The sequence below is a fragment of the Staurois parvus genome, unplaced genomic scaffold (assembly GCF_062004578.1).
Source record: "Staurois parvus isolate SC_StPar_1 unplaced genomic scaffold, SC_StPar_1.0 ptg000030l, whole genome shotgun sequence".
In the NCBI taxonomy this organism is placed as follows: domain Eukaryota; kingdom Metazoa; phylum Chordata; class Amphibia; order Anura; family Ranidae; genus Staurois; species Staurois parvus.
Genome location: NW_028317826.1, coordinates 5,440,542 through 5,453,413, shown reverse-complemented (window position 1 = coordinate 5,453,413; position 12,872 = coordinate 5,440,542). Strand labels below are relative to the sequence as shown.

The window sequence follows — 12,872 nt, the reverse complement described above, 5'->3', positions numbered from 1 at the left end:
GAAAGTTTTGGAATGGCCCAGCCAGAGCCCAGACTTGAATCTGATTGAAAATCTGTGGGGTGATCTGAAGAGGGCTGTGCACAGGAGATGCCCTCACAATCTGACAGATTTGGAGTGTTTTTGCAAGGAAAAGTGGGCAAATATTGCCAAGTCAAGATGTGCCATGCTGATAGACTCATCCCTAAAAAGACTGAGTGCTGGAATCAAATCAAAAGGTGCTTCAGCAAAGTATTAGTTTAAGGGTGTGTACACTTATGCAACCATATTATTTTAGTTATTGATTTTTACTTCCCTTTACCTAAAAGATTTCATTTGGTTGTTCAACTGAGTTGTACAGTTTATAGGTTACATTAAAGGTGGAAAAAGTTCTGAAATTATTTATCTGTCTATTTTTACATCACAGAAACCTGACATTTTAACAGGGGTGTGTAGACTTTTTTATATCCAATGTAAATTTAAAGTTTTTGTGTCTGGATTTCACCTTTAAGCATAAACTACTCTATCCAAAGCAAACATTATTTCTTGGTTTTTTTTAGCTTTTAAATCTGCAGGGCTACAATTGGGGTTATCATCAGAAAATGGGAGGACTTGTCTTTAGCAAAATAATTTTTCCTGCAGGCAGGGCTGGTGCAAGGATTTTTGCCTACATAGAAAAAGGTGCATTTTCTGACAATTGTTTTTTTTTTAATTTTTCTGTGTCTCTCTTTAACCACTTGCCCTCCAGAGGATTTACCCCCCTTCCTGACCAGGCCATTTTTTGCAATACAGCGCTGTGTTATTTTAACTGACAAATTGTGCGGTAATGCAACGCTGCACCCAAAATGAAATTTATGTAATTTTTTGGCCACAAATGGAGCTTCTTCCGGTGGAATTTCTTCACCTGTGTGTTTAATTTATTGCGCTATAACCAAAAAAAGATCGACAAAAAAAAAAAAAAAAACATATCCAGTAAAAAAAAAATTTTAAAAAATCAAATGTCGGCCAAAATGTATTCTGCTACATGTCTTTGCTATAAAAAAAAATCCCAATACATGTAAATTAATTGGTTTAGGTGAAAGTTATAGCGTCTACAAATGGCGGTATATATACACTGGAAATTTTCTCTCTATACTAGTCATGGCGGCAAATCAGCGACTTATAGCTGGACTGCGGCGGGTATTCTGACACTGGGTGGGAGCTGACTAACTGGCATTGACATCTCCAGTGACACTATTACAGTGATCAGTGCTAATAAAACCACTGACACTGTACCAAAGGAAACTGGGCAGGAAGGGGTTAACATCTGGGGCAATGAAAGGGTTAACTGTGCGCTGTTTTACTATGTGTGCTGTACCAGGGAAACATGCTGCTTTGTATTGCTGTGCTATGTCAGTTCTGACAGGGGAGAGATCTGGGTTGTTTATATACAGACCTCTCCCTTATCACTGTTCCTTGGCAATTGCTGGGTGCCAGCGGGGAATCTCTGGCTGGGGACCCGGTGATCGACAGCTGTAACCACCAATACCCGTAAATGCAAAATTATATATATATATATATATATATATATATATATATATATATATATATATATATATGTGTGTGTATGATTTTGCGCAGCCCTGCCGCCCTGTAGCAGTAGTTCTGCTACAGGGCAGCGGGGAACCAGTTAATAGCAATCTCAAAAAATGCAAAGAACGGGCCTATGAAATGCGTAAACATCCAAATTAGATTTGAGGACGGTGTCGGTGTAGACCTCATTTCATAACTACGTACAGCTAATGTGCAAAGAACACGGGAAATAAGGTAAAGCGTATAAAAACCAAATTGTGCTGCAGAAAGCATGACTACAGAAAGCATAAGTGGCTAAGCCGCAAGTAAGTTTAGCAAGATCTGTTCTAACAGTTCCCCTTATGTCCTATTAGCCATTCACACATGCTCCAACAAAACGAATACTGTTTGATTTAGAACATGTTAGCATCGTGCACTCTGCCCCGTTAAAACGTCATAAAAAGTGACATTCATTGAGACTAACATGTATTTATTAAGTGGTTTCTTTAATTAGAGAGAGTGGCAAACTAGACCAGATTATATTCAACCAACTCCCACATTCAGAATGTCAAAACCACACTTATACTTGGCTTAAATTAACTCCTTTCTGTCCCAACATCGTTGTGCTATGTTGTTTTCATGAAAGCTGGTGGTTTCTGGAATAGACTGTGTAAAACTAATGAATGAAATATCATGTAATACAGTTGGGCCGGCCAGCCTTTTAAAATTTACCAAAGGAAAATCATTTCTACCAAAAGGGCATTTCTCTACTTCACATGTGTCCAACACAGGGCCCGTGAGCTGAATACGGCCTGCCCGGCCATTTCATGTAGCCCTCGCACTTTTCCTGCAGTTGCGGCACCCCCCCTTGTCTCAGCAGTCAGCAGCAAAGAGAAGGAACTCCTTCGCCAGGAGGACGGAACTCCTTCGCCAGATCCTGCGAATCTCCGTGCAGCTGCAGAGAGGCTCATCGCTCCCCCCCCCCCATCTCAGCAGGAGACAGCAGAGAGAAGGACAAAACTCCTCCTGCAGATCCTGCACCTCTCTGTGCAGCCACAGCAACCCCGTCCCTGCCTCCCCTGGTCTCAGCATTCTGCAGACTCCAGCCCTCCTCTGGTCTTCCTCGACACCCAGAACTTTCTTCTCCAGCTCCACTCCCAGCATCTTCCTGGCAGCAGCACAAGGAAAGGGGGAGCACTGTGATGTGAGGGTGGGAGACTCTTGACTTTTGATGGTGTGTTTGTGTGTGTGTGGGGGGGCTCTAGTCTTATAGATATATAGGCAACCATAATGCTAATGCAGCCTGCGACAAAACAGAGTTTGACCCTTGCCCTGTATTTATAATACAGCTACTTCAATAGCTATAATATAAAAAAAAAAAAAAAAAAGCTGTTGGTAGGGACTGTGTTGACTGTACAAAGTGACATTTCATAAAGTTCTATTCAAGCAGCGGTATTGCAATGAGGTAGTTTGCATCCCACTGTGCTGAAAAAGCACACACCATTACAATACAATAGAGTGAACACACCATAGGGAACAAGATTTTTGCCCTGTGCTGCACTGGCCAAGGCTGCCTGGCGCAGTCCCAGCACACTTGGTTTGAACAAGCCCTTAAAAATAAAACAAGTATAAACACATACAATCAGGGGCGGACTGACCATTTGGAAACTCGGGTTTGGGTGTGGTTTGAGTGTGGGCAAGGACACAGGGGCCCCATGTTCCCCTATTGCCCAGGGGCCCCATGAGTTGTCAGTCCGCCCCTGCTCAGGACTGAAACACGTGGGTTTTTGTGCTTTGAGAGAGAATAGCTGTGGTGTTGCACTGCTGAAACCCAATTCCATCCAAAACATTTTTTCTGTATTGGACAGTGTAAGGAAGGGATACAACCTTTGCCTGATTTTATTGTGGCCTGTGCAGGGGCGGTCTGACCATTTGGAAACTCGGGCACTGCCCGAGGTCCCGGGGTCAGGAGGGGGCCCCATGAGATGCCCCTGGTACCTTTTTCATAGGCTTTTTTGAGTTTGGGCAAGGATACAGGGGCCCCATGATCCCCTATTGCCCGGGGGCCCAATGAGTTGTCAGTCCGCCCCTGCATACAATTGTGGCACAACCCATTTTGAAATGTAATGCGACTAAAAATGACATATTTAAATTTACAGCCAGCTATGATTTTCTAAGGCAAGACACAGATAATACAAAAAAAAAAAAAACAACAAATCGCTGGATGACTGTGCTGATGGGGCAATCTCTCCCACAGAGCTATTGTATTCTACCAGTGAGGAGCCTTTTCTGCCAGCAGAACCCAAGAATCACTGCTAGTGGCTACAGCTACTGACAGTGAATGCATGCAAAAAAATCTGACAGGCTAGTTGTACTGAAGTCAGTGGATGGATTGACTTCAGTAAGACCAGAGCCGGCCTGCCCATAGATGGACTGAATCTCAGCTGATTTAGCAGAGACAGTCTGAGATTCAATCCTTACATGGCTGGCTTAAAGCAGAGTTCCGGACCACCCACTAAAAAAAAAAAAATTAAAAGTCAGCAGCTACAAGTACTGTAGCTGCTAACTTTTAATATTAGGACACTTACCTGTCCAGGGTTGCAGCGATGTCTTCACCCCGAGCCGATTCCTCAAAATCGGCTGTCGGGTGCTGGAGCTGCCATCCTGACTAAGGGAAACCTTGCAGCTTCAGAGCCGGTTTTCTACTGTGCATGCTCGAAGCGTACTGCACTTTGTGAATGGGCTGCAGTCCTCTGGGACCTGTGAAGTCTCCCAGAGGGCTGAATGGGGGCCGAACTGAGCCGGAAGTTGAAGTGGGTACCTGTCAAAACCAGGTACCTGCTCCTCCCTCCCCCCCAAAAGGTGGAAAATGGAGCAGCGGAGGGGGGAGGTTGATAAGTAGACCTTCCACTTTTGGGTGGAACTCCTTTTTAAGGGTTCTTTCACATGGGTGGTAGAAAGGTGGCAGACAGGTTTTTCAAGAGGTTAACCTGCCACCTTCTGAATGTCTGCTTTTTTTTTTTTAAAGTATTCCAAGGAAGATTAAAATACGGCACCATAACCATGGGTCAAGGGTGTGGCTCACCATTGCAGTGTGTTCTCATTTACTTCTTTGACTGCATTTGATGGGTAGTGCCATCTGTCAAACTATGCAAGCATGAGTTAAATACCACCAAACATCATGGCCATGGTCCTTGTCTGGTTTCAATGGTAAAATTTAGCTGGGTGGTAGGAGGGGGCTCAACTGCCTAGTTTTACTGCCCTTTGGCCGTCCATGTGAGCGAGCCCTAATACTGTCAAAAATGTAAATGACTCCTGTACAGAATCCCCCCCGGAATGTTTTTTTCTGCTCGTCTGCTTGGCTGATTGCTTTTCCCAAACCTTTTCTCTTAGAACTCTGATTATGTGGCTACAGCATGTAGAACGTTTCAGTCCAGGAAGGAGGAAATGACTGGAAATGAGTTATAAGCTTTTACCAAACAGAAGAAGGTAAGAGTCTGCAATTAGATTTGACAGAATCTTTGCATTGACATGAAGGAGGATTGCTATTTCTACTTGGCACAACTGGAGTATTATTTTAAGGGTGTTCATATTGGTTTCAGCCTGCAGAAGAAGACAGAAGAGGAAAGAAGAACACCGAAGAAGAAAGAAGAATATGTACATCAACCTTTCACAAAGCATTTGCACAGCATTTAACGAGCTTCCAGCAGCTCTGAGCCTGAAGACTTAAAGCAGCTACAGCCCCTGGTTATGTAGATTAAATCAACCCCATCACTAGACTTCACTTTCCAATAAAACCATACCTTTTAAAACAACAGGTCCAGAGCATAGGCAGAAGGAGATGGGAGTATTTACAATGCCCTTTAACAGGTATGGTAGAAAATGGATAGTAAAGTGACCAGGTCAATTTAAACACATTTCTCAATGAGGGTGCGAACTTTCACTTTTCAAAAAGTTTCTAAGTAGTCTAAGTTATACTGACCATGTACTGCTCAAAGTTTGATTGATTCCTATTGAATCAGTAGAGAATTCCAAACTGTGGGTGGCTTTTGTTGAAGGAGCCAGTTTGAAAATTCTCACTCAAACAGCACTTGCATTCATTTCATATTCAGATGCAAGCATTGTACAGCTATTTGGCAGCCGCTGTTTCAACAGGATACAATAGCTGGAAGTTGACATTCTTTTATTCACAAAGCAAAATGTGAATGGAGGAAATCATTGAATTGGGGATGAATGAGAGAAAATTAAAAAAATTTAAAAATAAAATAAAAAAATGCAAGCAGACAGACATTCTAAATATAAAAACCCGCCTGCTTGCAGTCTTTTTCAAAATTTACACTGAGCTGCACATGTGGGCAGGACCCGTTCAGTCCCATTACGCGCTCCATGGGGCCCACCCAGCACATAGGGCTCACTCAGGTTTACTCAACAACCACAAGTAGCAAACAGAGCCCTCACAGATTTGCACATTTGCCTGCCATCTGCATGCATGGTGCCCCAGTGACATGGGGGCGAACTGCAAAGCCCACACACCATGCTCCTGGTCTTTTTGGACAACCGCATGAATTTATGGCCAGGATACAAGATGCTTCAGGCCTGAAGATTTCTTGTGGTTCCCGGATAGTGCCTCTTTTTGCCTATCCACCACTAGACCAGCTAGCTAGCTAGACCAGGTTTGCAATACTGTTGGTTACACAGGAAAGTTGCTAAGGGATGCTCTGTCTAACTTAACCTAACAGGGTTCTTTCCCAACAACCACTTCTGACATATGAAGCAGCCAGAAGCTTGATCCAATGCAATTTTATTGTACCAGTCACAGTTCCAATAGCGTAGTAAACATCCTCTCAATCCTCTACACTTCGTATCCTCTCTATATATTATATAAAAATGGAGGATGCAAAGCGTAGAGGATGTTTTCTACTTTATTGGAACTGTGACTGATAGAGATATATATATATATATATATATATATATATATATATATAGAGATTATATATATATATATCTAAGTCTCAAAGTATGGTAGTGTAGCTCTGTGCCCAGCTTCAAGGGAACCCCTCCAAAGGGAATCAAGGAGGATCAAGCTCAGCCTCTAGACAGTGCTCTCCAGCATTGCTGCTCTTCTTCCCATAGCCAGCAATCACCCTGAGCTAAGCTCCACCCAAGCTATTTAAATGATCCTGACAGGAAGGAAATTAAATAATTCTCCTTCCTGGAAGGATTTTAAAACAGGGATGCATTTAGGTGGGCCACCAAGTGAACCCTTCTTACACACATTTGCAGCTCAGTTTACATTTTGGCACAGTGCCAATGTGCCAGAATGACTGAAATCCTGCCCATGTGCAGGAGTGACATCATCCCACGCCGATCAATCAAGGAGGCTGAAGACCAGCACCCAGGTGAAACCAAGGAGAAGATGCCAGCAAGGGACCTCTCAGGCGTTGAACCTTTGAAGAAGATAAAAGCATTACAGGTTTTAGCTCCACTTTTAGCCAGCTTTACTTGAAACTTGTTGAAAGCCTGCTGAAACCTGCTAGAAGCTTGCTTAAAATGGTAGTTGGATCTTAGTTTAAAGTTTAGTTTCAACATCTGCATGCTGCAATTAAAGTTTGCTTTATAGTCTTCTTCAAAACTTGCTAAAGTTTCACAAACACTTTGTAAAAACCTGTTCTTTAACATACTGAAGCTCATATGTACAAGATCTAACAGAATGATGACCTGCAAACGGTTTGTTTTTTTTTTTTTTGGGATAGAGTGGTTAAAAAATTAAGAAATTGCCAGGCGTTCATCTTAAATTCTGCATTAAGCCATAACCATAAAAAATACAGCCAACGACTTCACCAGAAACAAGTGATTAACGTTTGGCCATGATGAATTGCAGTGGCAATAATGATTGGTTGGAAAGCTCCTTTGTTGACCAGGAAGAAATGTACAATGTAAGCTTGGCAAAATGCAAAATCATAGTAATTTTAAGTAAACTAATGCTTTCACACCCATGCATACACAATATAATAAGCAAGTCTGGAAAAATAAGGCAATAAAATAATTTTCTACATATTACTTGTGTCAAACCTGGTGCAGAGGCCGACTTAGAATCTGGGTTGGCCAGAGAATCATCTGGTAGGAACCATGTCCACTCCAATACTGCGAAAGAGGAAAGCAGAAAGGGACAAAAAAAAAAGCGAGAATTAAAAAGCGGAAAAGAGAAAAAACAGAGAAGGATAAGATAAGGAAAATAGAAAATGCAGGAAAGGGTGGAGAGTAGAGGAAATCAAAGGATGAAGCAAGATTGTTCTGTAATTCTAATGACCCAAAAGACAACTCTGCCCCGTCCATGGCTATTCTGCCTCCAAGGTTGGGTCTCCACCACTGTTCAGTGCAGAAGAGCAATACCAAGTCTGGGCATCTTAACCCAAACAAGGTTCTGCAAGTGCAAAACAACTAAGGCTGTCTGCTGATTCTTAGACTTCCTTGACATACGCAGCAATGCGCAGAGAATAGATAGCGCCAGAAATATAAAGATCCCCAACCCAAACGGAAACAAAGTAATCCATTTTTGATTGATGCGTCTCATAAATGTGTAACCAAAGACATAAAATGTGTTCTAGACAATGATACATTTGAAAATTATTAGTTTGTAAAGAAACCCAACAGGAAGCATCAACTAACATCATTCAGAAGTCAATAAATCACTTACCCATTTTAATATGACAACACAAGATGTAAAGGTCATAATTTCAGGAGATGTTTGTGTTTAGAAGACTCTTTGCAAAGTATCAGGCATTATACATGAATGCACTAATGAGACAATATTGCCACGTACCTGTCTTAAGGCAATGCTGATCAAAGTCTTGGCAACAACTGTTGTAACTCTTACACAGGTTGTCGCAGCGGCATGCGGGGGCATCGGCTTCTTGAAGTTCAAAACATCGACCCTTACAGGACCCAGAAGTGCTGATCCAAGGGGAATCCGCTAGGACTAGAACATAAATAGATAGTGGTTACAAACACAAAATGCATTGTGTACCTCTACATACTGTAATCTTTGGTAAAGACTTAGAAACAGAGGTGAAAACATTTAGCCCTTCCATTGAATATTCCTGCCAATTATTATTATTACTACAATTATTATCATTATAATGATGGATTTATATATCAACAAACAATTTGCACAGCACTTTACAAATTAAGGGAGATGGTAAAGTTACAAAAAAACAATTCAAGAGAAGAGGGTTAGGAGGTCCCGGCTCAAGAGAGCTTACAATCCAAAAGACAACGGAACTAATTTACAGTAGAATAAGAGAGAGGGGTCAGGTCACCAGCCTATACCGTGAATGGTATTTGTTCTGATCATCATTTGTTTCAGTTTACCGAGCCATAGGTAAAATAGTCATTTTCTGCAGCTGTTTCAGCCACCTGTGAGCAGCTAGCTCACCTAGCTACCCTGTACACTTCAAGGACAGGTTGGCAGCATCCATCACAGCTGTCCACAGGGCTGGAGATTGCCTGCAGTGATTGCTGCTGGATGCATAATACTGTGGAAAACGACACAACCCCATGCTGCCACACCACTGTCCACAGTTAACCCTATAGTCACCAGGAATTCAGGCATCTCCTGCATGGAAAGGAGACTTCATGCTGCACATCCAGCACGCCTTAATTAAAAGACATTCTCTCCCTCTTTGCAGTAGGATGTAGCCTTAATGGATGAGCCAGCCTCATGAACCAAGCTCCTTAATGCTTGTTCTCTCCCCTCCTTGAGCCCTACCCTTGCCTGTTGGCTTTCCTCCTTGGGCCTGTCACCATACAGCACCAACTCACCGTTGACTGATACGTTGTGTTATGCCACTGCTTTTGCCCTGATCTCTTCATTAAACACCTCGCAAAACGTGTTGGGACATCTCTCTTGCCTTATACTCACCATCTGGAGGCCTACAATTAGTAGCAACTATATTGTTTAATACATGTTTGGCTATGATTGATTGATTATTCTTGTATTAGATGAGAGGTTGAGTGGTGGGAGTTATATGTGAACAAAAGCAAAACAGGGCGTACTCTCTTTGTGCATTAACATAGTAAACCAAGAATTTATTATAAAGCATAAAAATGCATACTCACAAGCCAAATTCTTGGTTTACTACGTTAATGCACAAAGAGAGTGCACCCCGTTTTGCTTTTGTTCACCAGTATCAAGATTTCACGATTCTTTAAGGGCTGCACCTCTTTGAATGACAGTTTCAGTTATCTTAGTCAGCATGAAGATTTGAATGCTGGTTTCATTTGTTCAGTGGGAGTTATATCTAGGGGTAATTTTCTGCTAATTTTCTAATACTTTTTTTTTTCTTATTTACTTTTATATGAAGTGTGCTAATCATTTTTTAATCATGCACAATACAGTTTTTGCTTTTATTATTATACAGTATTTATAAAGCGCCAATAGTTCGCTCAGCGCTGTACATTACAGAGGGGGACAGAACATGTGACAGAACAATACCAATAGAATGCAAAACATGAGGGGATTGAGGGCCCTGCTCTTTCGAGCTTACAATCTAGGAGGGAGGGGATGGTGGCACAGGAGGAGATAGCTGTGGGGGATGGAGTGGTAGGAAGAGTGGAGGAGGTCGGCAAGTTAGCAGGGGGTGGGGTAGGCTTCCCTGAAGAGATGGGTTTTCAGGGTGCACCTAAAGGAGAGGAGAGTAGGTGATAATCTGATGGGTTGGGGCAGGGAGTTCCAGAGGATGGGTGACACCCTGGAGAAGTCCAGGAGGTGGGCATGGGAGGAGGAGACCAGGGAACTAGAGAGAAGGAGGTCTTGTGAGGAGCGGAGAATGCGTGCTGGGTGGTACTTGGATATTAGGAATGACTTGTTTCTTCTTTGGTGAAGTGTTTGCACCTTTTGAAAGTCCCATCTTTTGTCCTACATTTATTTTATATTTACTTACAGGGATGTGGTGCATTTTGTACTTACTAACACCAAGTGTTCTTACAGTCACCAGGAATTAACCCTTCAAATGCAATATCCACATAACATTTTAAACAACTGTGACATCACAGAACCAGCCAGAAGACATGTGGAAAAAAAAAAATATGTAAAAGGAGGGGCACCCCCTGCCCTCAAGGAGCTTAGAATCGAAGGTTCCCATCTCATGCATATACTAGGGCCAATTTAGACAGGAACCAATTAACTTACCAGCCTGTCTTTACAGTGTTGGAGAACTCTGGAGTACCTGCAAGATACCCATACAAGCACAGGGAGAACATGCAAACTCCATGCAGAGTGTGTCCTGGTTGGGATTCAAACCGAGGAACCTAGTGCAAGGCAGGAGTGCTAACTACTAAGCCACTGTGCTTTGAATAGTGTATGGAATGGCTAAAACCACTGACAGTTTTCTTTTTTTTTCACCATCTGAATCTTACTTGGGCCAATTCTCTTAACCAGATCTATCAGAACGTGAAGGAAAATCTTTCAAAAGTGAGGGAAACCTAGAACAGGAAAAGAGGGGAAATCTTTCAATGAGGACACTTTTTGCAGTGACAGCTCAAAAGTTTGGATTTTTCTTTATCACAAAGCTATGTGCATCCAATAGAGAGCCCATACAAATGCCATAATGAGAAAATGAAACAACAGGAAGTGATTGAACCAGGACCTTCATGGCAGGATCACCAGGTATTTTAAAGTGGTTGTTACGTCAATGCATTCCCTGCATTAAAGGTATAACAACGCCACACTATAGGTTTTACTCCCCATCCTTAAACACTTACCTGACTGACTCTCACTGTTCCAGTGCTGTCCTAGCTGCTGCAGCACCACTCCTCTTACTTCCTGGTCTCATAAGAGACACAAAGTAGTAGGCTGCAGTCAGTCAAGCTCTTGTGAGGAAGGAGTAGATGCATGGTTTGCCGGTGCTCTGTGTGTTTATGGATGCACACAGCTTAGCTCGGGGCAGGGGCGGACTGACAACTCATGGGGCCCCCGGGCAATAGGGGATCATGGGGCCCCTGTGTCCTTGCCCAAACTCAAAAAAGCCTATGAAAAAAAGGTACCAGTGGTATCTCATGGGGCCCCCTACTGACCCCGGGCCCTCGGGCAGTGCCCGAGTATCCAAATGGTCAGTCCGCCCCTGGCTCGGGGGCATGCACGAGTGTCCCCTTAGCACCTTGATTACTAAGTGGGCATTCAGAGGAGCAGACAATGCTGGTGGGGGCCTGCTAAAGAGGAGGTAAGGGACTGCTTTGTGCAAGGTCATTGCACAGAGCAGGTAAGTATAACATTTTTTATTTTAAGAAAAAACAGAAATAACCTTTAATATCACCTTAATGACAGCTGAAGATTTAAACAGATTGAAAATGGCTTTTGGAATGATATGACCATGCTTATATTTAATTTTAGTGATTGGATTTACATCTACTTTAATCCCATTTGTGGTGCTCTGCAGGACACTGGATTATTCACTTTCTAAGGAGTTTTAGTATTGTAAAATTAGAAGATTTTTTGAATGAATAGGAACCTCGACCTCGTTGAACAATGACCATTTACCACCTTAAAAGTACTGTAGCTCTAAACTGAATTACTAAAATCTCATAGAAGCTTTAATATGTTAATGTTTTCAATCTTTCTGAAATAAACTTTCATTAAAATATTATTAGGTGGGGATATTGCCACTTCCTGCTATATAATGAAGCACTCACCCCTGAAAGGGCCTGCTGTTTTGCCCCAGGTACTTTTCCAAAACTACTGCAGAAGCAGCGAGGCACACAGTATCAGTCACTCTTCTGGCTCAATTAACAGTCTAAGGATATCTTCTTTTGATGCTTTATTATAAATGAAGCTTAGACAGGGTGCAGGGAAGCTGTGGGATACTCCAGTAGCACAATATAGAAATAGGAGGACACATCCTACTATCTCAAGGCTTCTTAACATAGTCTCCAGCAACAACTAAGGAACTGAGCAACACTGAGACACCATAGAAAATGTCCACAATCTGATCAAGCTCTGGTACTGATGCACAAGGGATAGTCGCAGCAAACAGTCACTGGGATCTTACACTCAGGTCTATACTGACAATGTCCCTGGATACTTGTTTGCCTCCTTACAATGTCAGCCAGACATTTCTCTTGTGAACTCTCCAGACCAGATTCTTAGTGAAATCCCTTAATCAGTTCAACTAAGATTCAGTAGAACAGGTTCCCCAGCTCTAGCACAGCTGGGACTTTGATGAGCACATGTAGAGGTACAGCTGGGATTGCCCAGAAGAGTAGCATCCCTTCAGAATGGTAACCTCTCCACCTGGACAAGCACCCAGCTGCCTCAGGCCTCAGACTATTTATGCACTTCCTAGTCACCT

General features: G+C 42.5%; 1 protein-coding gene across 9 annotated transcripts in view; it reads right to left on the bottom strand.

The window, feature by feature from the left end:
• Positions 1-12,872, bottom strand: part of ENPP2 (ectonucleotide pyrophosphatase/phosphodiesterase 2) — a 156,950-nt gene that overhangs the window by 89,256 nt on the left and 54,822 nt on the right. For 6 of the 9 annotated variants that reach the window (XM_089659054.1, XM_089659053.1, XM_089659057.1 and 3 more), the window contains exons 3-4: positions 8,351-8,506; positions 7,600-7,671 (exon numbers count right to left, since the gene is read on the bottom strand). In XM_089659054.1, the coding sequence (XP_089515180.1) occupies positions 7,600-7,671; positions 8,351-8,506 (228 nt within the window). The remainder of the gene's footprint in view (positions 1-7,599; positions 7,672-8,350; positions 8,507-12,872) is intronic. The other 3 variants (XM_089659056.1, XM_089659062.1, XM_089659061.1) reach the window with 1 other exon arrangement.